This window comes from Convolutriloba macropyga, chromosome 6 (genome assembly GCF_964194025.1).
Source record: "Convolutriloba macropyga chromosome 6, txConMacr16.3, whole genome shotgun sequence".
NCBI classification, from domain to species: Eukaryota; Metazoa; Xenacoelomorpha; order Acoela; family Convolutidae; genus Convolutriloba; species Convolutriloba macropyga.
This window is the reverse complement of record NC_134473.1, coordinates 51120934-51143519: the sequence shown is the minus strand read 5'-3', so window position 1 is coordinate 51143519 and position 22586 is coordinate 51120934. Positions and strand designations below refer to the sequence as shown.

The 22586-nt window shown below is 35.4% G+C and overlaps 1 protein-coding gene across 3 annotated transcripts in view; it reads right to left on the bottom strand.

Annotated features, from left to right (window-relative positions):
* The window catches only part of LOC142341025 (uncharacterized), a 55623-nt gene extending 34052 nt beyond the window's left edge, over window positions 1-21571 (bottom strand). For 2 of the 3 annotated variants that reach the window (XM_075391849.1, XM_075391851.1), the window contains exons 1-4: window positions 21462-21571; window positions 20883-21047; window positions 16938-17109; window positions 4943-5122 (exon numbers count right to left, since the gene is read on the bottom strand). In XM_075391849.1, coding sequence (XP_075247964.1) covers window positions 4943-5122; window positions 16938-17109; window positions 20883-21030 — 500 coding nt within the window. In that variant the 5' untranslated portion in view covers window positions 21031-21047; window positions 21462-21571. The remainder of the gene's footprint in view (window positions 1-4942; window positions 5123-16937; window positions 17110-20882; window positions 21048-21461) is intronic. The other variant, XM_075391850.1, reaches the window with a different exon arrangement.
* Window positions 21572-22586: the final 1015 nt, after the last annotated feature.

Genomic DNA, 22586 nt, shown 5'->3' with positions numbered 1-22586 from the left:
CGCACACATTGCATACATCATCGAGTTCCCCCACTGTCTCTGGTGCATTCCTGACCACATCCACTTGATTCAAATGACCCAATCGTCATGTGCCACTTCCTTGCACTCTCAAGTTTCACGCTGTTGGAACTCATCTTGAATTCTAGAACGTTGCAGGGTGAGTAAAACAAATTATTTTCTTTTGTTAGTTTTACCTGAGTTCCCTTCTGGGGTTTTGTGCAGTATTTCGTTTCTCGAAAGTGAAGCTATGTCCCCACTCCGTGCATCTTGAGACTGATATGAGGCTTGAAGTATAGTCCGGCACACACAAAACTTTTTTGAGTTCGCATTGGAATTCCCCTTTGTTTGAAGGTATGCTCATCCTCACACAGCCTCTGCCCACCACTCTGGAAGCCTCTCCGTTGGGATTTCTGACCACGGATTGAATGAGCACAAAGTGCAGGAACGCATCGATGTTCGTCACTATGTGATCTGTACAAGCACTGTCCACTAGCATGCCTGCTGTATTCCACTGGATAAGAGCAGCCCAGTATTCCTCGTCTGGTGAAGACAATGTTGGACCTATTGTAACTGACTCATTTTTGCCTCCATCTCATTGTCTCTTGCATCCCTGTCTAGGTGTCCTTTCTCACATCACTTGCTTCACTGTGCTGTCTCTTTCCTCCTGCAGTCCTTGGCAAAGTGTCCGGGGATCCCACACAGAGAGCAGTTTCCTTTCTTGAATCCCTTCTTGAAGTCACGCTTCACTGCCAGTGCCACTGAACCAATTTCTCCCTTGTACCTCTGTGCTGTGCTCTCATGGAAGTTCTGCAGCCTTTTCCTCTTTGAAGTTCGTTTCCGGGTTAAAGCTTTCCTGAAAAACAAAACTTTCATACCTCATTGGCAGATCATTGAGGACCAAGGCGTTGAAGAGGGTCTCTGAGGTTGCTTCCCCAGCTTCTTGTAGCCTTGTGAGCAACTCCTGTCCTCTGATGAAGAAGCTATTCAAATCCTCTGCATCCTCGAGCTGCAGTCGAGCAAGATGTGGCGCGAAATTCACCACTGTCGTCGTCTCCACACTCCGAAATCTCTTTTGCAAAAGCTTCCAAGCCTTCGCTCCATCTCCGATGCCGTCATCTCTCACACAGTCATGTCTCATCAGCATGAGGGTTGTTACATCTAGAGTCAGCGCCAGATGGCACCACACATTGTTCCGTTTCTCCTTGATGTCTCTAACTTCCTTCTCATATGCGTCCTTCAGCAACTTGTGGTTCTTCTTTTCATCATTGTTCGCCCCATTGGCTAATTGTGCAGGCTCCTTGGGTTGCTCCTCTGTCCCATATAGTGATTTGAAGAGTCCCATCGTCTGCATCATTGCCACAAATCTTGTGCTCCAGATTGGAAAGTCCTGTGCCTTTCCTGTGTAGGACAGCAGCTTCACTGTCTGTTGATCCATCGTAGTTTGAGCAGGCAAAACAGTTGTGAAAAGAAAAGGTACTAAGCAGAGAAGGACTATGACTGTCAACAACAAAATAGTTTTGTTTTACAACTTATAAATTTGCTGGGCCAAGAAACTGTTGGGTCATGGGTTTTTGCAAGCGGAATTTAAAGCGTTTTTAACTTAGCAGAGAAATTAAATTCTCAACATGAGAGAATAACAAGAATGATATTTTACAGTAGAATTTAGAGATTTACAGGAGAGATCTGATTATTAGATCAAGATGTTGATTTGAATTTGCGAATGAACAAAGGCTCAAAAATTAGCTGTATATATACCCATTATCAGTGCGAGAAAGTCATGATACAAAAATAATCTTGGCATCAATATTTACAGTGGGGGTCGCAAGGGTTACCCAATATGGTTTGCTTCTGCAAGTTTTCCAGAAATAAGTCGCAGGGGGTAGCATAGATGGTACGCTTTTACACTTTTCTAAGAATTCGTTCACATTTCCGGTGGTATCGTAATTATTCAATACATGCTGGGAAGATTTTACAACAAATAATCTCACTCTAATATTAGTTATCTAGATTCACCATCTTGAACCGAATAATGATTCTAAGCACCATTTCTTGACGATTCATTTATATAATTTCTCTGATCAAAATCAATTTGCTCTTGTCTTTCTAATCTGGTAAGTTAAACTTTCTTTCTATTTCTCACTAAGTTTAAGACTATAGTTTGATCAATATTCTAACAAAAAACAAAAAAGCCGCCTTAAAAATCAGCCATCTTCATATTAGTTAAATTCTCTACCGAAAAGTCTCAAACATCTCAAAAATCAAACAAACGGTCGGGGTAAATGTGTTGTTATTCAACACATTTTAAAAATAGACTACTTGAAGACAAAGAGATTTTATCATGGTATTAATAAAAAAGATTCTAAGTTTCCAAAAAAAATTTTTGGGATCTCTCCCCAACTGTCGGTATTTTAACTTTTAAATGCTGCCAACCACTTTTCACATTGACTAAACATGGCAGACAGATTAGCTGGAAAAAACGCTTCAATCGATCTGTACATTTGCAGTCTAAAATAACGAATAGAAAATGAGGCAAAAAGGAGAAATTTATTTTTTTAGTCAATGTGATTTCATGTTTAGAAGAAATTGTAAAACTTATCTGCTGTTTCTTTTTGCTGCACTCATGTATCCTTCAATTAAAATGCCTTACTTAGTTGAAATTATCTCCCTCAAATAATCTAAGCCAAATTAAGGAAATTTGTTTTAGAATAGTGACAGTCACGTGTGTTCAAAAACTTAATCAAACAAGAAACTCGCTCTACTAATATTGAAAACTGACGTCAAGCAGAAGTTTCAATACAAAATTCCATAAATGTGAAAGTACAGAAAACCAAATTGTCCTGAACTACAGCCAAAGAAATTTAGTACCTGACAAAAAATATTTTTACTAAAGATAATTTTTCATTGCCAATAAATCACTTAACCCAACGCAACCAAAAAAGTAAGAGCAGAAAAACTGTAGAGAAAAATAGAAAATAATTTTTTAATGTTCATCACACATCAAAGTCAATGAAAAACGTTTCTATAAACTGAAATCCTAGAATGGATTAAACTAGATTATTGGAAAACTGCGTCTCAAAGCCACTCGAATTGTAAAACAAACAACCAATGGAAAGACAATAAGAGCTCGCTAGCACCATTTTTAATGAAAAAATTAAATTTTTTTAAGAGAAGCAAATAACTCTTAAAAATCAAATAAAACGTTTTTTGGTTGTATCTGGAGAAATATAATGTTTGAAGTATTTCTATTGATTATCAGCATTAACAGCATATAATGTAAAAAAGAAAATAATTAATTTTGTAGAGCATTTTAAGAGTACTTTTAAATATAAACTTATGTTGCCGCGGCCCCTTTATTTTTTTCAAAATAAACTGCCCGTTTTTCAGTGGCCACATATTGGATTCATCCAACTATTGTTGTTCTATTCTGACCTAACATAAAACATAGAAGACAAGAGAAGGAGCAAGAAAATGGTAAGGAATTGAAAATGGAATCTGATTCTTTTTTAGTTTCTGAACTATTTCTCATCCTACCGCCTAATATCGTTTCTGTTCAATCGCTTCCACTTACTACATGATATACAAACCATAACAAGAAATACCGATTAAAAAGAAAGAAGCAAACGCAAATTAGCAAACTCTGATTTTCGAAGAAATAGGAAAATTTTTACGTTCAAAAATAATTTCCCGAAAATTGTCATTATACCGTTCTTGTTCCACCAGTGACCACCAAAACAACAGAAAAAGCACGGAGTAGCCTTAATAACTCCAAAAACGAAAAAAAAACATATAAATAGAATAAAAGCGAAAATTATTTGTTTTAAAAAACGAGCCTAAAAAAATGAAGTAACTTTTCTTAGCAGCAAAATCAAAAGAGTATTTCTATTTTTGAAACTAAACCATAAGAGATGACAAACAAAAAACAAAAAACCAAACATAATATTCAAAAACTTAAGATAAATCTAAAATTTACCGGCTAACATCGGTTGAATTGCTTGCGACCGGGCAGCGAGTGGTTTGTTTTGGGTAACGAAATTCGGCATTGGATGAAAGGCTGGATGTAGGGTGTGCATAGGAAGAGTGTGGAGCAGGGATTTGAACCAAGTTTTTATGTCAGTTTCGTTGAATTGTAAAATTAGAGACTAGTAAAACTTCAACAGGACAAAAATTGAATTTTGAGGACAAAATTCAAAAATGCCGAAAAAATGGCCAAGAGAAAAATTGATCTCAGGACTAATATAACTGCTACAAACTTCATTTGAGGGTAATTTAAAAGACGCATGACTTTGACTAACAATTTGTTGTCAACAAGAACAACTAAAAATTGATACCAAATCAGTAAGAGGGCGCTAAAATAATCCGAAAAGCTCCGTAGATGGTTCAAAATAGAAAACAAAAGAATAAAAGGAAAACAGAAAAAATTGCTCAGATCTTCTCAAACACCAATATTACAAAAATAGCATTAAATTGTATCTGAATGTTCAATCGCAAAAAATTTTATCTGGTCGAAAACTGCATTCCGCATTTGATCAAAAAATTTATTTTGCTATCAAAATTGTTTTCATACACCTAATTTTCTCGCTCTTTCTCGGAGCAATGCATACACGAAAACCACACTATATCGTTCTTTCTTCTATTGACTTCTGTTTAGCAGATTGAACTAAACACCAGTTTTCACGTACGCTTTCCTTTTTCTATCCTATTTCACTGACACTTGACCTATTACAAAGCCTATTACAAGACCACCATAACTCCCCTTTCAATTATAACCTCGCCATTGCTTCGAAGATGTCAAACACTTTGAATGGTCTGGATTCATTGAACATCGTGAGGGAATTTTAACGCGCATCTCGATTTGAAGGGAGTTTTCACATTTTGGTGCTTCGTCTAGGCAAGACTAATGTTTTTTTTTCGCTAGCACATGCATTGTCCTCGTATTAATAACCTGGAGTGGTCGAATGTGGTTGGGACACAGCAGAGCACACAGAATCCATACATTCCAATGGTCAGTCCCATGGAAGTCGCCGCCGCGCAGCAGATCAAACACCACTCTAGATCTCTCCTCATCCGATACCAGATGGCAGCACACACCAAACAACCACCTGCCAGGGAAGCCAATACGGAGCTGAAAGCATTTTATAAATCAAATGTTGCTCAAAACCTCGTAAAACATAAGCGGCTAACGTTGGGCGAATTGCTCTCAAACGGCTGGCGAGCGAGGGGTGGACTGATGTGGGGAGGCGTTGAATGGGGAAGGGCGGCGGAGTTAAACTCTAACAATGGCCTTTCACATAATGAATTTATGTCTCCAAAATAGCTTCTTGTGAATTGCATACTTAGAGTCTATAAGAAAATTTAAAAATTTAATGCCCTCCAAAATCGTTACCTGTTTATCGCGTTTTTGAGGGCAAAAATTCAAGAATCAGACGAAAAATCGCTCATAAAAATTGCATTAAAAATTTCTTCATTAGTAGGCATAAGGGAGGAGGGGGAGGAGGGGGAGGAGGGGGGGGGGGGGTTGGGGGCGATGAGCGCGGGTAGGGCAGAAGGGATTAATTTTCTTATTTTTTTTGATGAATAGCATACTTGGAGATTAGAGACGATCCAAAAAACAATAAAGCCCAAAGAAAACTCAATGCCCTCCGGGCTCTACCTGTTTATACCGTTTTTGAGGACGAAAAGTAAAAACAGTCAAATGGAAAATGGGTCAAATGAAACAACACAAAAACATGGCCGGTAGAATACTGGAAACAACTTGAAGAATGGTATAATATAAATTCGAAACTTTTAACTAACTTTGCCGAAATAACAAATATCCATAAAAAGAAATAACAGAGAAAATCAATAATTAACCGAACCGTAAAATGGTTCAAAATTCGGGATGCGTGTTCTGGAGGGGGGGGGGGGGGTAGCTAGGAGATGGTAAAAAAGTTTGGGTTAAATTATTTGGCAGTAGGATGTTGGCGGGGGGTAGGTACCTAATAATTGTTTTCTAGTTGTCAAAAAAAGTGTCAAAAACGATGATACCGTTTTTTTCTCCGGAAGTGCAGTTCAGAAAAGATTGGCAAAATGTCAAGTAGAGTTGCTGAAATGTACCATGTGGCTCTACATATCAATCAAAACATAATAATTTTCATTGATCTGCAAAGTTTTTAGTTTTACATCATTATAAAATATTGTAATAATATCGTATACAAAATTTTTAACTCATTGATAAACTTCAAGAGAAAGGACAATCAGGTATTCTCTCCATCTTGTTATTTTTTCGTTACATTCACGAGATCGAACAATTCTTAAAAAATTAAACTTAGGTTCCTTGAGCTCTCTTCTAAATATCTGTTATGATAAGTCTGAAAAATTTCTGCCCTAATATTTCAAGGGCACAAGAGAGTGGAAACTATCGAAAGAAATTTTTCGAAATAATTTTTTTGTTTGTGTGGCTTGTATTACCGAAAAAGTTACCTAATTCCAAGTTCCATCAAAAACTCGATGTTTAAGAGCAAATTATGCAGTTTACGTATTCTCGAATTATCAGACTAGGTAATTTGTTTGTGATATTTTGTAATTTGAACACAAATCTCACGTTTGCATCTCTAAATTACACTCAATATTTTTAGCAAGACATTTTTTTCCTTTTTTAATTGTTATCACAAAGCGAAAGAGCTAAAATTTTTCATTTATTGAGTTATTGACTTTTAAGTTTTCTTGCATTAAAAAACAGAATTTTTTTATTTTCATCAAAAATTATTTTTATCGTACACCATTTCATCAATTGAATTCTAATATGAACCTTTCTTAAATTCTGTCTACAACTCTGAGACCAAAGAATGAAGTTTTACTGTCTTCAAGATTGGCAGCTTTTTTAAGAAATTAATAGTAAGAACTGCCAGAAAAGCAGTCAAAAGAGGAAAGAAACAAGTTATTTATGAATAACAAGGGAAACACGTTTGATGACTCTTAAAATTCTGTAAAAAAATGATTTTACGGTCGTGAGAATTGACATTAGCAAGATAAGTTTACTTTTACTTTGTTTATATGTCTTCACAAAACGAATTTTTTTCCTTTTTATGGAGTTACTGCTATTAGAGTTTTCTGCAAAAGACATACGGCTTCGTTCTTTACCATTAGAAAAAATTTATGTTGAAGCGAAAGACTTTTTTGCGAACGTGATATTCAGTTGTTTGAAGAAACTCTAATGAAGAGCAGCCAGCAAAGCAATAACAAATAGGACAAAAAGAAAGAAAAAAATTGTTTGTTAACAAAAGGAACAATTTTGATGGCTTCTCAAATCTTTTAGAACGAAAATGAATTTACGATAGCTGGAATTGAAACTAGCAGGATAACAATTTTCTTTTCTTAAACGTCAATGAGACTTTTTCCCCACTAAAACTTAATTACTAAACCAGCCGGAAAAACTGCACGAAAAGCATTGCAAGATTTGATGCATAGACATTTCATAATTTTGTTGCGAATTTCTGGAAAGCATTGAATAAAAAACGAAACTAAGAAATTGATGGTTCTAATGCTGGGGACATCCCAGTTAATCATTTTGAACAGTCTGTGATGTTACCAGTAAACAACCAAAAAATAGCTCACTGGTGCCTGGAAATGAAGTGGGCGACCTTGTCATTAAATTTCTTTCCACAATTGCTCATTTCTTTAAATCTTCTTTAATTTTTCTTTTCGGTTTTCTTCAAATAAAAAATCACTTTTCTAATCCTGTATATCAACTTGTAGGTATTGTTCTGCTTAAGGTTAATAATCGTTTACGAGCTAAGAATTACTAAACGATAATGTCAATAGCAAATTTTGAAGAAAATGTTCATTTTAAACAAAATTATATGAAAACTTGTGAATTGATCCCGCTATTTTGCGGAAAATTGCACAGTCGTTTGAAGCACAAAAAACGAAAAATTTTTAGAAGCTACCCGGGTCGAGGATTAGTCGGAACATATGTAAGATAAGCGGTGAAAGTTTGTTTTTTTTTCGCCCCAAATTTTGTACATAAATTGCGATGAAATGCTGTAAAGGCGGTTAAATTATTTGTTTCCACCGCTAGAGTAAGTGGTGAAATTACATAAATTCACCACATTTCACAGCTAAATTATGTAATTTCACCGCCTACTATGGTATATTATAATATTTCGCGGAGTACACTCATTTTGTCACAGAAAAGTTCCTTCAGTGGCCCGTTCTTGGCATAAAGAGCTGCGTTTTCGATACGCTTCTTTTCTTTATAAAAAAGTCGATACAGCGCCATGTAAGAGACACAAAAATCTATCTCTTTCCTGGTGCGATTTGATGCCCATTTTGTGGAATGTCTGTTCACCCTGTGATTCCCCAATTCCACGTGACTTTCGAAATTTTGAATCCAAATCCACAAACTGCATTTTTATTTCAATTTAATCACTCTTGATAGGAAAAGTTTTTTTTTAAATTTTAGATTGTATAACCTAAAATTATGTTCAGCCACTGGCTAACCCAGGTTGATGTGCCAGACGGAAGTGACCTCTAATCAGACCCAAATCCAACGCACACCCTGCGTTTCGCGACCAAAATGACATGGTCTGGGATTTGTTTCGAGGTCCATAATAATTTGATCAGAGGTCACTTCGTTCTGTGTATGTTCTCATCAGAGGTGGATTCAAGCGCATATTAGTCTTATCAGAGAAGATATCGAGCGCATTTTTTCTTTCAATTTTTTTCAATGAGATGTTGGCTCTGCCAAGAGTCAACAAAAAAGCAGCACTCCGATCAGAGGTACATCTAGAGTTTGATGGCTTTGATCAGAACCAAAGGGGTTCAGCTGGTAGCAAACGCCGGTCCCCGTAAGAGGAAATTTTGATTATCTATAGATCACAGCGTTTCTTATAGAAAGCTGTCTAAGCTCATCCATTGAGTCAGAAACATGCACTGATGCTGTACGAAATGAAATTTTCTCCCTGCAGTTGGGTTTTCTTTTCATTATCAATACTTTTAGAATTGGGTTTCCCTTAGATGAATTTAATACTGCAAACATCAATTTTATGAAACGAATAGAATCTGATCGAGCGCAAAATAGTCTGATCAGAAGTAATTTTTAGCGCACAATCGTCTGGACAATGGTTTGGTATTGGTCTGGACAATGGTCGCACAACCATCTGGACAATGATCTGGTTTTGGTCTGATCAGAAGTCATTTCCGTCTGGCAAGGTCTGATCAGAGGCAACGTCCAGCGCACTCCGAGTGCACACGGTGTTTAGAGTGTATTTCAGTATGATCAGTTTACACTCTGATCTGGGATGGACTGATCAGAGGTTACTTTCGTCTGGTACGGTCCGATCAGAGGTCACTTCCGGATGGTACCTTAACGTGGGAATCCGACTTCAAAGTGTTTTAGGGTCTTAAAAACAATATGGCGTACTAAATTGCTTACACGATTAAAATGCATGGAAAGAGAAAGTAATATAATATCACTGACAGAGCACAAGAGGAAATATTTGACAACTTTATTGACTTGCAGACTGCAATTTTTGTTGTTTTAGACTAATTTACCCTTTAAGTCAAAAATATCGAACCCTTCATTTAAAGTTAAAAAAACATTATTTCACAATGAATCTTCCTTGAAGTTCAATAAGAGAAACGAAACATTATATTGAGTTTTTGGACATTCACGTTTGACTAACACGCTTTAGTGCACCTGAAAAAAATTTAGCACGATGAAAACCTGAAGTTCAATCCAAAGAATTGAAAATAGTTAATGACCTGTATATCAAAATTTTCACAGGAACAATAAACTTTGGTTGTCAATGAAGCATGTGACACACGACATATGACATAAAAACGAGTAAATGAAAAAAATACGAAAGTAGAAAAAACTATTAAAAATGAAAATTTGGTACATTTTCTTCCACAATTACTGTTGTCAGAATGATCAAAAGCAATAACTGTATTCAAATTCAGGTTAAAGGTACGCACTCTAGAATGGTAAAACAAACTTTTCTAAGGGGAGAGGAGCGAGGACAATAACGTTTCGATTGAAATCCTTGTGCTTACTATTCCTTAACGAAAATCATTTGGATCTCTCTTTATTGGAATTCAACGATAAGATAACAAAAAGAACAACTGCTAGCAAAAAAAAAATCAACAAAATTTCACAAAAACTGCGTGTCAATAATTCTAAGCGCCCTCAGATATAAACTATAACCAATCAAAAAATTCACTATTTTCTCCTTAAGAAGCTTTAGAAACCTGTCATTTTTGAGACTAAGTCACTACAGAGCAAAAGCAACGAAAAAATTGAATGTTCATTTATAGTTTTAGATAACTGGTTTTTGAAACTGTAGTTTATCACATGCAACCATTAAAAGGATGTGTTAATTTTAGCTCATGTGTGTGAGACCAATCGTTACCAATACCAAGTGAATAGAGGACAAAAAGAACACGAATACACGCCAAAGTGAAAAACATAGCCGGCAGATTGCCGGAATAGCTGCGAAAGAATAGACTTGCGTGCCATATAAGAGATAGAAACAGATACAGATCTAAATTGAAAAAAATCGACGCCGGTCAAAAAACTAGGCTTAAAAACCATTCAGCGATAATCAATAAAGCTTGTTAAATTTCATTCCACAGAAGCCTCTTATTAGGGACCTTTACTGCACATATGAGTTCCTTTGACCTTAAACAAATTCAAATTAAACCTAAGTTTTAAAGTGCAAAAGTCATTTTTTGAGTGAGTCACGTATGATCAAAATCTAATCACGCAAATAACCTAAAAACTTTCGCTAAAGCGAGTGAGAAATGACGTCACGCGCGCAAAGGCCGTTAGTGAGAGGAAGAATTCATTCAGAAAATTTGACTTTTTCAGCTTTGCTGTGTGAACAAATGTAAAACGAAAAAAGAGCGTCAGACGACAAAACAAAAAACATAGCAGGAACAGTCCTGAAATACAATTCAAGGAATTGGACGAAAAACTGAGAACTATTGAACATGACGAAAAGATCAAATAAACAGTCCCAGCCAAAATAGTAGTTGAAAAACTAAAATAATCAAACACTAAACAAAAAATATTCATTGGTAAAATAATCATTTTATGAAGCTTTTAAGCTGAAGGCCAAATTGTAAAAAGTAAAAGTTTCTAAATTTCACAGAAAAAAATTTTGCGAGCCAATCTTTTTTTCTGAAGTTCTGTCAGGTAACCCATCTGCAAAGCTTAAGAAGTTTCTATGTCCAGCAACGATCGTTAACCTCAAATGACAAAAAATTCAAAAAATTTGTAAACAATTCAAATTTTCTCAACAAATTGCATGAACATGTGACATCGACAAATTCAAAACCATTCCATTGCCCCTAGCAACAATACACTAACATACTATGAAACCCTAAAGCAAGTTGCCTGGCCGCTTAGGCCAACAAAGAAACGGATAATAAAACAATTGTTTTAGAAAACCTTAAAAGCAAATTTTATTTGAAAAATTCTTAAAAATCGTGACACTAAAATATTAAAATGTATTTAATTGCCATCAAAAACTATGCAGTAACCTATTATCAAACCCAAGAGGAGATTCTTTGGTCCTTAAAGCTGGAGAAAGCTAAAAAAAAACGCCAAAAATGTTCAAAAAATTGAGAAAAGAATGCAATTTTTTATCAAAAAATTGCTATAGCTTGTGAGACTAAATGGTTAAAAACAATTCCATGACCAATAAAATTTTTTCAATGATCTATTATGGCTCCTTGTGCTCGAAGAATTTAAATGATAATAAAATATGATAATCGAAAAAAAAATGCAAATATGTCAAAAAATTGGTAATAATCCCGATGTTAGAAAGTTGAAAACCATTCCATTACCAATTAAAACAATTCAGTAAATTATTATAAAACCCGAAGGGAGGTTCATATACACCTAGGGCTGAAAAGTTCAAAAAATGACCAAAATTTTTAAAAAACTTGAAAAAAAATAGTAAAAATTAGTTTAAAATTGCGTGTTTATGTTCCAGGTACCATAACATATAGCACTTAAAATGGTCATAAAAAGTAAGTATGTCTTGTGAAAGAGACTTCTATTAACTTTTAAAGAAATCAATTTTAGATTGGTCTAACATTCGTTCGAAAAATGACGAAAAAACGCGAAAAATTGCAACATTTTGTGCTCAAATCTCCTAAAAATGATTTTTATCCTTGAATTACGGCCTTCCCAGTAGGATCACCATTTTACGCACCTGATGGACAATTAAAAGCGTTAAGGGCCTTTAATGAAACTTGATGCCCACTGAGCTTTACCTGTTTATCCCGTTTTGAAAGCTCAAAGTCACGTAAAAAGGTGTGAAAACATCTTAAAAATAGTAAAAAAAGAGAGCATCAATACAATCCAATTCTTGGATTGTAAAAAACCAAGAGCTCCGCAATATAGCTACGCTCAGCTTACAGCTTCGCAGCTATAAAAATCACCAATGTTTTTTTTGAAACAAATACTGTTAACATCAAAATTCTACTACCTGCCCAATGAGGGATGGAAACAATTTTATCTATAAAATTAAACGTTGCTTGTATCAAAATTGTAAAAAAACAAAATCGAAAACACTTGTTTGCATTTTGAAAGATAAAAATAACAAATAAACATACCCGGCAGATTGCCGGAAAATAGCCGCCGTTGATTCCAATAAGCATGATTGGGATTGAACGAATAGAATATATTGAAAAAAAAAAAGATTTTTGTACAAAAAATTTTTTAAGTCCGATTTATTTTGATGGCATTTCGTAGTTGAACATACTTCTGTTTCCTAGAGAGGGCTAAAGGGGCTACTATGAACACCAATAAGCATTAGAGGTGGTATTTAAGACTTATAGGAACGACGTTCAAATAGCGGGCATCTAAAATTGGGCTTTATGGTTTTATCCCGTTTCTATTTCTGACTTCATTTTTTATACCGACTCTGTTCATTTTGAATTGCTTTGCATAGCAACTGATGTTCAAATTCACTTTTAGCAGAACGAGAGAAGAGAGAAACTAGCCTAGAGAAGTCAAAAAGATTTCACGCAAAATGTCGAAAAAAGCGGCAAAATAGTAAAGCGAAAAAAAGTTTGACGAAGTAAAAAAAAAATACGAGCGCAATAATAGCCGGCTGAGAAGATGAGGGCGGCTATTAAAAAGAAATAAAACCTACTGACCTTGGGCGAATTGCTCTCAAACGATGGACGAGCACACGGCTTACTCAGAGGCTAGCTGCCGCTAATTGAGGCCATGTTTAGTTTAATTGAGGGCGATGGGGTGGTTTGTGAGCGCGGTTGAGGACGAGCGAGCAAGGTTACGGGCTGAATTATGTGGTTGGAATTGCTGGGTGGAGTGGTTGGAGGGTGGCGTGGGGGAAAGATGTGTTGGGGGCTTACGTGGGGTAAGGGGGCTTGAGAGGGGTTAAGTGGGTGGGTCCGAACTCTTCGAACTGCCATTCACACCATGAATGTTTGTCTAACGTTTAAATTAAGTCAGCCAAAAGGCTATAAGAGAACTTAATGTCCTTCAGGCTTTGCCTGTTGTACCGTTTTTGAGGACAAAAACTCAAATGATCAGACAAATACTCGAGTAAATGAGCAATCAGCAGTACAAAAAATTGCCTACAATTGACCAACATGACTAATATAATTGCAATAAAAATCATTTGAGAGCAATTAAATTTCCAACTCCCTTTTATAAAACGAATTCTCTCTCAGAAGACAAAAATCTGCACGCTTTTTGCTTTCCGTTTTAAAAGAACTTGGAAAAAAATTCACAATTTAATTAAAACGTTTTTTTGGAATTTTAACACTCCTGAATGACATATCTTAATAAGAGCACCCCATTACAATCCAAATCCTGTGGATTGCAGGATTGCAACGAAAGACTCTCCAACAATTGTGAAAATAAAATTTTGTGGAATTGAAAAGCAAAATTTTCCCGAAACATGCAATATTAGGAGCAATGCAGGTACCATGGAGACGTTTAAGAATTTTCCTTTTGAAGATTACCCAATATTAATGTAAGAGTCGGGGGAGGGGGGGGGGTAAGATCTTGCAAGATTCTTGCGCAAAACGGTTATTTGCTAAGACGCGAGATTGCAACCGTTGTCTGGTAAGACACATAAGAGTTTCATCTTTTTTGGTAAAGAACCCAAAAAACTGTGTTTTCCTCCCTATCGGAAATAATCGGAAATATCCAAAACATACCCGGCAGATTGCCGGAAAATAGCCGCCGTTGATTCCAATAAGCATGATTGGGTTTGAAATAACAGAAGATATTGAAAAAAAAAGATTTTTGTACAAAAAACATTTTTTTAAGTCCAATTTATTTTGATGGCATTTCGTAGTTGAACATACTTCTGTTTCTTAGAGAGAGGCTACAGGGGCTACTATCAATAACAAGAAGCATTAGAGATGGTAAATAAGACTTATAGGAACGACGTTCAAATAGCGGGCATCTAAAATTGGGCTTTATGGGTTTATCCCGTTTCTATTTCTGACTTCATTTCTTTATACCGACTCTGTTCATTTTGAATTGCTTTGCATAGCAACTGATGTTCAAATTCACTTTTAGCAGAATGAGAGAAGAGAGAAACTAGCCTAGAGAAGTCAAAAAGATTTCACGCAAAATGTCGAAAAAAGCGGCAAAATAGTAAAGCGAAAAAAACTTTGACGAAGTAAAAAAAAAATACGAGCGCAATAATAGCCGGCTGAGAAGATGAGGGCGGCTATTAAAAAGAAACAAAACCTACTGACCTTGGGCGAATTGCTCTCAAACGATGGACGAGCACACGGCTTACTCAGAGGCTAGCTGCCGCTAATTGAGGCCAAGTTTAGTTTAATTGAGGGCGATGGGGTGGTTGTGAGCGCGGTTGAGGACGAGCGAGCAAGGTTACGGGCTGAATTATGTGGTTGGAATTGCTGGGTGGAGTGGTTGGAGGGTGGCGTGGGGGAAAGATGTGTTGGGGGCTTACGTGGCGTAAGGGGGCTTGAGAGGGGTTAAGTGGGTGGGTCCGAACTCTTCGAACTACCATCCACACCATGAATGTTTGTCTAACGTTTAAATTAAGTCAGCCAAAAGGCTATAAGAGAACTTAATGTCCTTCAGGCTTTGCCTGTTGTACCGTTTTTGAGGACAAAAACTCAAATGATCAGACAAATACTCGAGTAAATGAGCAATCAGCAGTACAAAAAATTGCCTACAATTGACCAACATGACTAATATAATTGCAATAAAAATCATTTGAGAGCAATTAAATTTCCAATTCCCTTTTATAAAACGAATTCTCTCTCAGAAGACAAAAATCTGCACGCTTTTTGCTTTCCGTTTTAAAAGAACTTGGAAAAAAATTCACAATTTAATTAAAACGTTTTTTTGGAATTTTAACACTCCTGAATGACATATCATAATAAGAGCACCCCATTACAATCCAAATCCTGTGGATTGCAGGATTGCAACAAAAGACTCTCCAACAATTGTGAAAATAAAATTTTGTGGAATTGAAAAGCAAAATTTTCCCGAAACATGCAATACTAGGAGCAATGCAGGTACCATGGAGACGTTTAAGAATTTTCCTTTTGAAGATTACCCAATATTAATGTAAGAGTCGGGGGAGGGGGGGGGGGGTAAGATCTTGCAAGATTCTTGCGCAAAACGGTTATTTGCTAAGACGCGAGATTGCAACCGTTGTCTGGTAAGACACATAAGAGTTTCATCTTTTTTGGTAAAGAACCCAAAAAACTGTGTTTTCCTCCCTATCGGAAATAATTGGAAATATCCAAAACATACCCGGCGGATTGCCGGAAAATAGCCGCCGTTGATTCCAATAAGCATGATTGGGTTTGAAATAACAGAAGATATTGAAAAAAAAAGATTTTTGTACAAAAAACATTTTTTTAAGTCCAATTTATTTTGATGGCATTTCGTAGTTGAACATACTTCTGTTTCTTAGAGAGAGGCTACAGGGGCTACTATCAATAACAAGAAGCATTAGAGATGGTAAATAAGTCTTATAGGAACGACGTTCAAATAGCGGGCATCTAAAATTGGACTTTATGGGTTTATCCCGTTTCTATTTCTGACTTCAATTTTTATACTGACTCTGTTCATTTTGAATTGCTTTGCTGAGCAACTGATGTTCAAAATCACTTTTAGCAGAATGAGAGAAGAGAGAAACTAGCCTAGAGAAGTCAAAAAGATTTCACGCAAAATGTTGAAAAGGCAGCAAACTGAGGTAAAGCGAAACATTTTTTTATTCGACGAAGTAAAAAAACATAGCAGGACAAGTCCTGACGTACAATTCAAAGAATTTTCATTGAGTTAACGAACAACTAGACCTAGAAGGGACAATGAGTGAATTGGGAAAACCATTTCTAAAAAAAATCAGATGAAAAAAAACAAAAAAAAAAACAGAAAATCAATGTCAAAATGCTGCTAGTGAGAACAAAAAACCACTAGTGAGATATGTAATTTTTATTCTAACAAAAAACTAGGTCCAGAATGAGCTGTGAATGGATTGGGAAAACTATTTAGAAAAAAATCCGATCCAAAAAATCGAAAAAACAGTAAAAATCAGAGTGAAATTGCCGCATGTGAACAAAAAACCACTATCGAGAAACCGAATTTTTGTTCAAACACCGTTTTCTCACTCTACTTTAAAATTAGAGCGAAAAAAATTCACGCCGCAAAACCACTCGCTTTTTCGCTCCATTTCCTGTTTCGGCGTGACCAAAATCACCACTCCAATTTGACTTCAAAAATCATGAAAATGTGTGAACAAATCTTAAAAAAAAAAAGACAGCGCCCCAATACAATTCAAATTCTTTGAATTGTAAAAAAAAAATAGGAGCGCTATAATAGCCGGCTGAGAAGATGAGGGCGGCTATTAATCAGTAAGTGTACCAATTAGAAATTGAACTCGAAAATTTACTCTTATAACTTTTTTTAATGTTCATATAGGACGTACAGCGATAAGAGAACGAGCAGTCCTTCTATACCCATTCTGTCTGGCATTTGGAAGCACTTGATTGACATCCAGAGGTTAAAAAAGAAACAGGCGAGGAAGCACCCCAATGCCAGGGTACACGCACAAACCCATCCACACTCTTCCAAGCTCCTTTTCTCACCCAGACCACCGCCTGCAACCAAAGTCGGGTCAATTAGGATCTGATTGGAAAAAGGAAAAGGTAAGAACGTAGAAATCCGATCGAAAAGAATGTAAATACTCAATGAAACTCCTTTATTTTTTGCACTTCAGTGTTTGCGAATTGTTGTAGAAAATGGAGAGCAAAGATCCAGGAAACTAAATTTTATAGGAAAAAATGCAAGAAATATGCTGAAAAATTAAAGGTACGTCAGCCCTTCTTTTTCGAACAAATCCAAAGAATTTTGGAATAATTTACATGCGAATATCACAAGCCGGCGTCTCTACCAAATTAGCCATAATTATGTTTGCGCTAATTTATGGATTTTTGCTAAAACGGTATTGTAGAAGGCAACAGCAATTATTTGCTATGGTCTTTTACAATACCCTTTTAGCCCATAAATATACAAAACGCATACAAATATGTAAAAATGACTTTATAATGCGTGATAGGACGACAAAGAAATGATCATACTAATTGGTATATACTATTACACAATACACTATAATTAACGATTTAATTATAAAACGTTATAATTATAATGCTTTATTATTGTGTTCCTTGTTGACCTTTCCAAGAGCCATATATGGTTCCATACACGCCATACAAAATTTTCGCTGCATGATCTTACCATGGTTTCCAAGTTTTCAATATATTTTTTTCGCGTTTCAGGGGTTCCATGGATGGGTTGGTATACAGGTACAAAGTAGACAGGGTGCATTCCAAAAAGAACACTTTTGGTCTTTATGGGTCTCGTATGTAAATAATTTTAAACGCCAAAAAATCTCAATGATCCTCTTTTTTTTCTTGTATAGATCTATCTATGCTTTTGTGACTCTTGGACTTATATATTATTCTTTAAATGGCTTACTTCAAAAAAAATTAAGATTTCCAAAAAATTCTTGGCGACCATATCCAAGATCATAAAGTTTTATGGTATCTGTAAGAAGCGTGAAGGTGCATGGTCTTGTATATGGTTGCCAAGAAATCATAAAAAAACATAAATCAAGTATTGTCGAAAGAATTGCTCTTGAACGACAGGCGGATGGAAAAAGAGTAGACTACTACGGGACCATGGACCTCCCGATCCCTTTCCAGAAACACTACCCACTCGCACCACTCGGCTATCAGTCCCTGTTTGCCGCTATCCTGCAATCGTTTTTATTTCAGCATCAAGCTTCACTTCGGAGTGAGAACAATAGAGAACACTCAAAATTGAAGACAAAAGCGAGAGAAGGTCATTAGAAGAAAAACGGTTGATTAAAAGATTGGCTTAAAAACGGTCAAGCAAAAAATTTGCATAACAAAAAGACCAACACGGTTTCAATAATTGCTATGAACTTCGTTCAAAAGCAATTAAAAGTCTCTCTGCAATACGTCTTCAAACACTTTTTAGGAGAGGAAATGTTGACCAGGATTTGCTCAAAATTGGTTTTTGAACGATATAAATTTCACCATATTTGATCATGGAACCGTAAACGTTTACGATCATTTATATGGCTGCCAGAAACTATGAACATGAACTTTTTCAAAGTTTCATTAGATTTTTTTAACCACCAAAATATATCAGAGGCAATCATTTCACAATTTTTTAGCCTTATTTTAAAATTTCTTATGGTCAAGTTTATGGTTGACAAATTTGTCTGGTCACCAAATATGGCTTGGAAATGGTTGCCAAGAATTTATATATGATGGTCAACCCGTGATCATTAACTATATTGTATTGTATAATAGTATATATACCAATTATTTTGATCGTTTCTTTGTCGTCCTATCACGGTTTACAAAGCTTTCTTTTGCATATATATATATATATATATATATATATATATATATATATATATATATATATATATATATATATATATATATATATATATATATGTAAATAAGTTTATATGCGTTTTGTGTGGAACTATAACGAAGAAAAATTTGGTAGCCCGCTTTTTTGTAATTTCGTTGGGGCGCTGGCTCGTTATGAAACAATTAACTGAAATGCGAAACTACGTCTGTAAGAGAAACTTTGATAGATGGTGATCCAGTGGACTTACTATCCACCCCTGACATTTGAGAGCTTTTATTGTGCATGATCTTACAAATGTCTTACATAAAAGTACTTATAAGATTATGCGTCGCCTAACTAGGAATTTGTAAGACAATTTATCAGGTGTTACACAATAAAAAATTTTCATCAGATCTGATCAGATCTTACACGATAAAAATTTGCTTTTTTCAGATAGTTCCCAGTAGAAATTCTGCCTGTCGAAAATGTTTATCACATAAGATCTTATAAGAATCATGTAAGATCTTGTAAGATAAACATTCGGAAAGCTATGACTAATCGTTTTCGATGAGATTTTCACCAGATCTTATACGATAAAATTCTCTAAGTCTGGCATATTCTTGAAAATGAAGGCAATTCAGAGTTGCTTTCAAGCGGTAGCCAAAAAACTACAGCATGCAACACTTAAGTGTCAGAGCAACAACGAACATTATCTTATGTTGTCTTTTGAGACTTATAAGATATTGTGAAAAAGGTTATTCGAGTATCAGGGGCTTTTTCTGAAGCGGTGATTGTCAAACTAGGTTGCAAAAAACTTTTCAATTACCAAATTTATCTTGGAATTCTATGTTGAGCCATAGTACCCAGTTCAGACTCAGAAAAAACTGCCACCAAAACAGAGTCAACAAATATTTTTAAATATTTTTTTTGTTTCATAATTGGTTAGTTGATCGAGTACTTTTTGCCCTCATAGGAATATTCCTTTCGCGTTATACGGCATTATTGAAATCTTTGAAACATGTCTCATCAGATCTTTCACAATAAAAATTGCACCCTACGTGAAATTTTATCGTGTAAGATCTTATAAGATAACAAGTCAGCAAAGTGGAATTATTATCTTTTAAGATTTGATAATGTTATCAGATCTTAACAATAAAAATTCACGTAGGGTAGATTTCACTGAGGGCACGGTTTGAAGAAAAAATATCAGAGAACTAGAGACGCGAACGACGAAACAACGACTTAACCTGAGAATCTATGAAACCTGCACATAAAATTGGGCAACATAAATTATGAATGCAACATTTTGGAGGCTCGAGCAAGTAGAAGAGATTTCACGTGAGATTCAAAATAGAGCTGCTTATGGAAAACGCAAATTTTTACCTTGATTTCTTCTGTAGATAATCTTGTCAGTCAATCCAAAATTAGATCTATTAAACTTCTGATGATTATGCGTCGACTGATATAAAAATCACAAGAAAGGGCCAAAGTTATGTTGAATAAAATGGGCTTTTAAAATAGGTAGTTAACCATGTAAAACTGCTTTTTGTTTGTTTTGTCGACAAAAGGAAGGAGACGAAAAAAACTTTGGAAAATTGTTAATAGGAAAGACATTTGGATTTTGGAAACAGAAAATGGGAGACAATCATTGTTCTGCAATAAGTGGCCACATTCCTACAAGATAACCAACCCGTCTTGCCAGGGTTAGTCTCAAAGATACTTACTTAATTGAGATAATTCACCTGCGTTAGATGCCAACTCTGTCACTGTATACTTATTTAACTTTTGTTTTGGCTCATGCTTTTGTAATTCAGTTTTTGTTAAATGTGGTTTGTCTATTTGCAAGAATCTTGCAAGATAAACTTTTTCTTGCAAGATCTTGCAAGATTAACTTTTTGCCTCAACTAGGGTAATACGGCAAGGGTTTTGAATGCTCCAGACTTTTTGATGAAACTTAATTTCAGTTGTTGTAAATATAAATTACCTTTATCATTTCCACCGCTTTTCTTTCCCTTGTCTTCCTTTTCCTTTCCTTGCTCTTCATCCGGGTTACTTCCTTGCTGTGTTGCTGCACTTCGTCTCGGGTCTTCCTGGCCAGCACCATACTGAACTGAGGGCTCAGCCTCTGACATTTTGCCCAATTACTAAACTTGAAAGCAAATCAGCACCCTATTGTATGTAAAGAATGGATAAAGCTTGACTTTTCAGTATTGCCCTAGTTGAGAAAACCGATAAGAAACGACGAAAATGCTTCCATCCGTTTGAAAAATGACGATACCAATCAAATCTGTCTTATGTTAAATAACGAACAGCAAAGACTATTGTAACAAAAAATCATAAGAAAAAGACGACATACCGACGATTTCTCATGTTTGAGAACCAACGATTTCTCGACTAGGGTGGGTTATCTTGGTAAGTAAGTTTTACATTATATCAAAATCACGCCTAGCCATGGTCACTAGCATTGGGGACTGCTTCAATTTTTATATAGCAATAAAATTAACCTAGGTGGTATAAATTGAATCAAAAATTGAATTTTGACTTACAAGGGGTGCTAACTTACTTTTGATGTAATGCAGCTTACTTTTGTTTTGAAATTCCTTACAAACCTCAAATCTCAATTCAAAGAGTTCAATCAAGATTTTTCTTCACATGATTTGAATTGGCGTCCGTGAAAAAGTTAATAATCAAATGTTCTCAAAAATTAGTTCACGAATTTAATCACTCTGATTATATGCACAATATCTGAAAATTCCTGCTCTATGATCTCAACGTTTCAAATTTTTCTTTCACAAGAGAATAAAATCTACCCTCATTAATAAAAGAAAATTTTCAAAAAAGCAGTTTTTCATAAAAAGTGTGGCCTTTTTTATTGAGTTTTTATACTCATCGACGCATTTGATATATGATTTAGACTTACATCTGATTTAAATTTGACAAGTAAATCACGTCAAATATCAACCCTAGGGTGCCTATGATGTAAATTCTCCAATATATGTAACATCGTCAATTGAAGCAGTAGTTAAAATCGGAGTCTGATCAAATGTGTAATCAAATTGACTTGCTCACCTGGACCAATGCCTTTTTCCGAAAAGTCACAAACTGTCTCATCAAAACTTTACATTGATCACGTTTTTGTGTGATTGGTCCATTGGTCTGAAAGGTCATTGGTCAAGCTTTGTTTACGAGTCAAGCAGCAAACAAACTATTTATGAAAACGTGTCCGAAATTGTTAAAATTGTGACTAAGTGGAAACCCAGCCCCTGCATTTAGTTAATTGTTCTACAAATACGGGTTCTACAAAAAAGTTCTAAAAATATGGGTTCTACATAAAAGTTCTACAAATATGGGTAGCATGCCTACTACTACTACTACTACTACTACTACTACTACTACTACTACTACTACTACTACTACTACTACTACTACTACTACTACTACTACTACTACTACTACTACTACTACTACTACTACTACTACTACTACTACTACTACTACTACTACTACTACTACTACTACTACTACTACTACTACTACTACTACTACTACTACTACTACTACTACTACTACTACTACTACTACTACTACTACTACTACTACTACTACTACTACTACTACTACTACTACTACTACTACTACTACTACTACTACTACTACTACTACTACTACTACTACTACTACTACTACT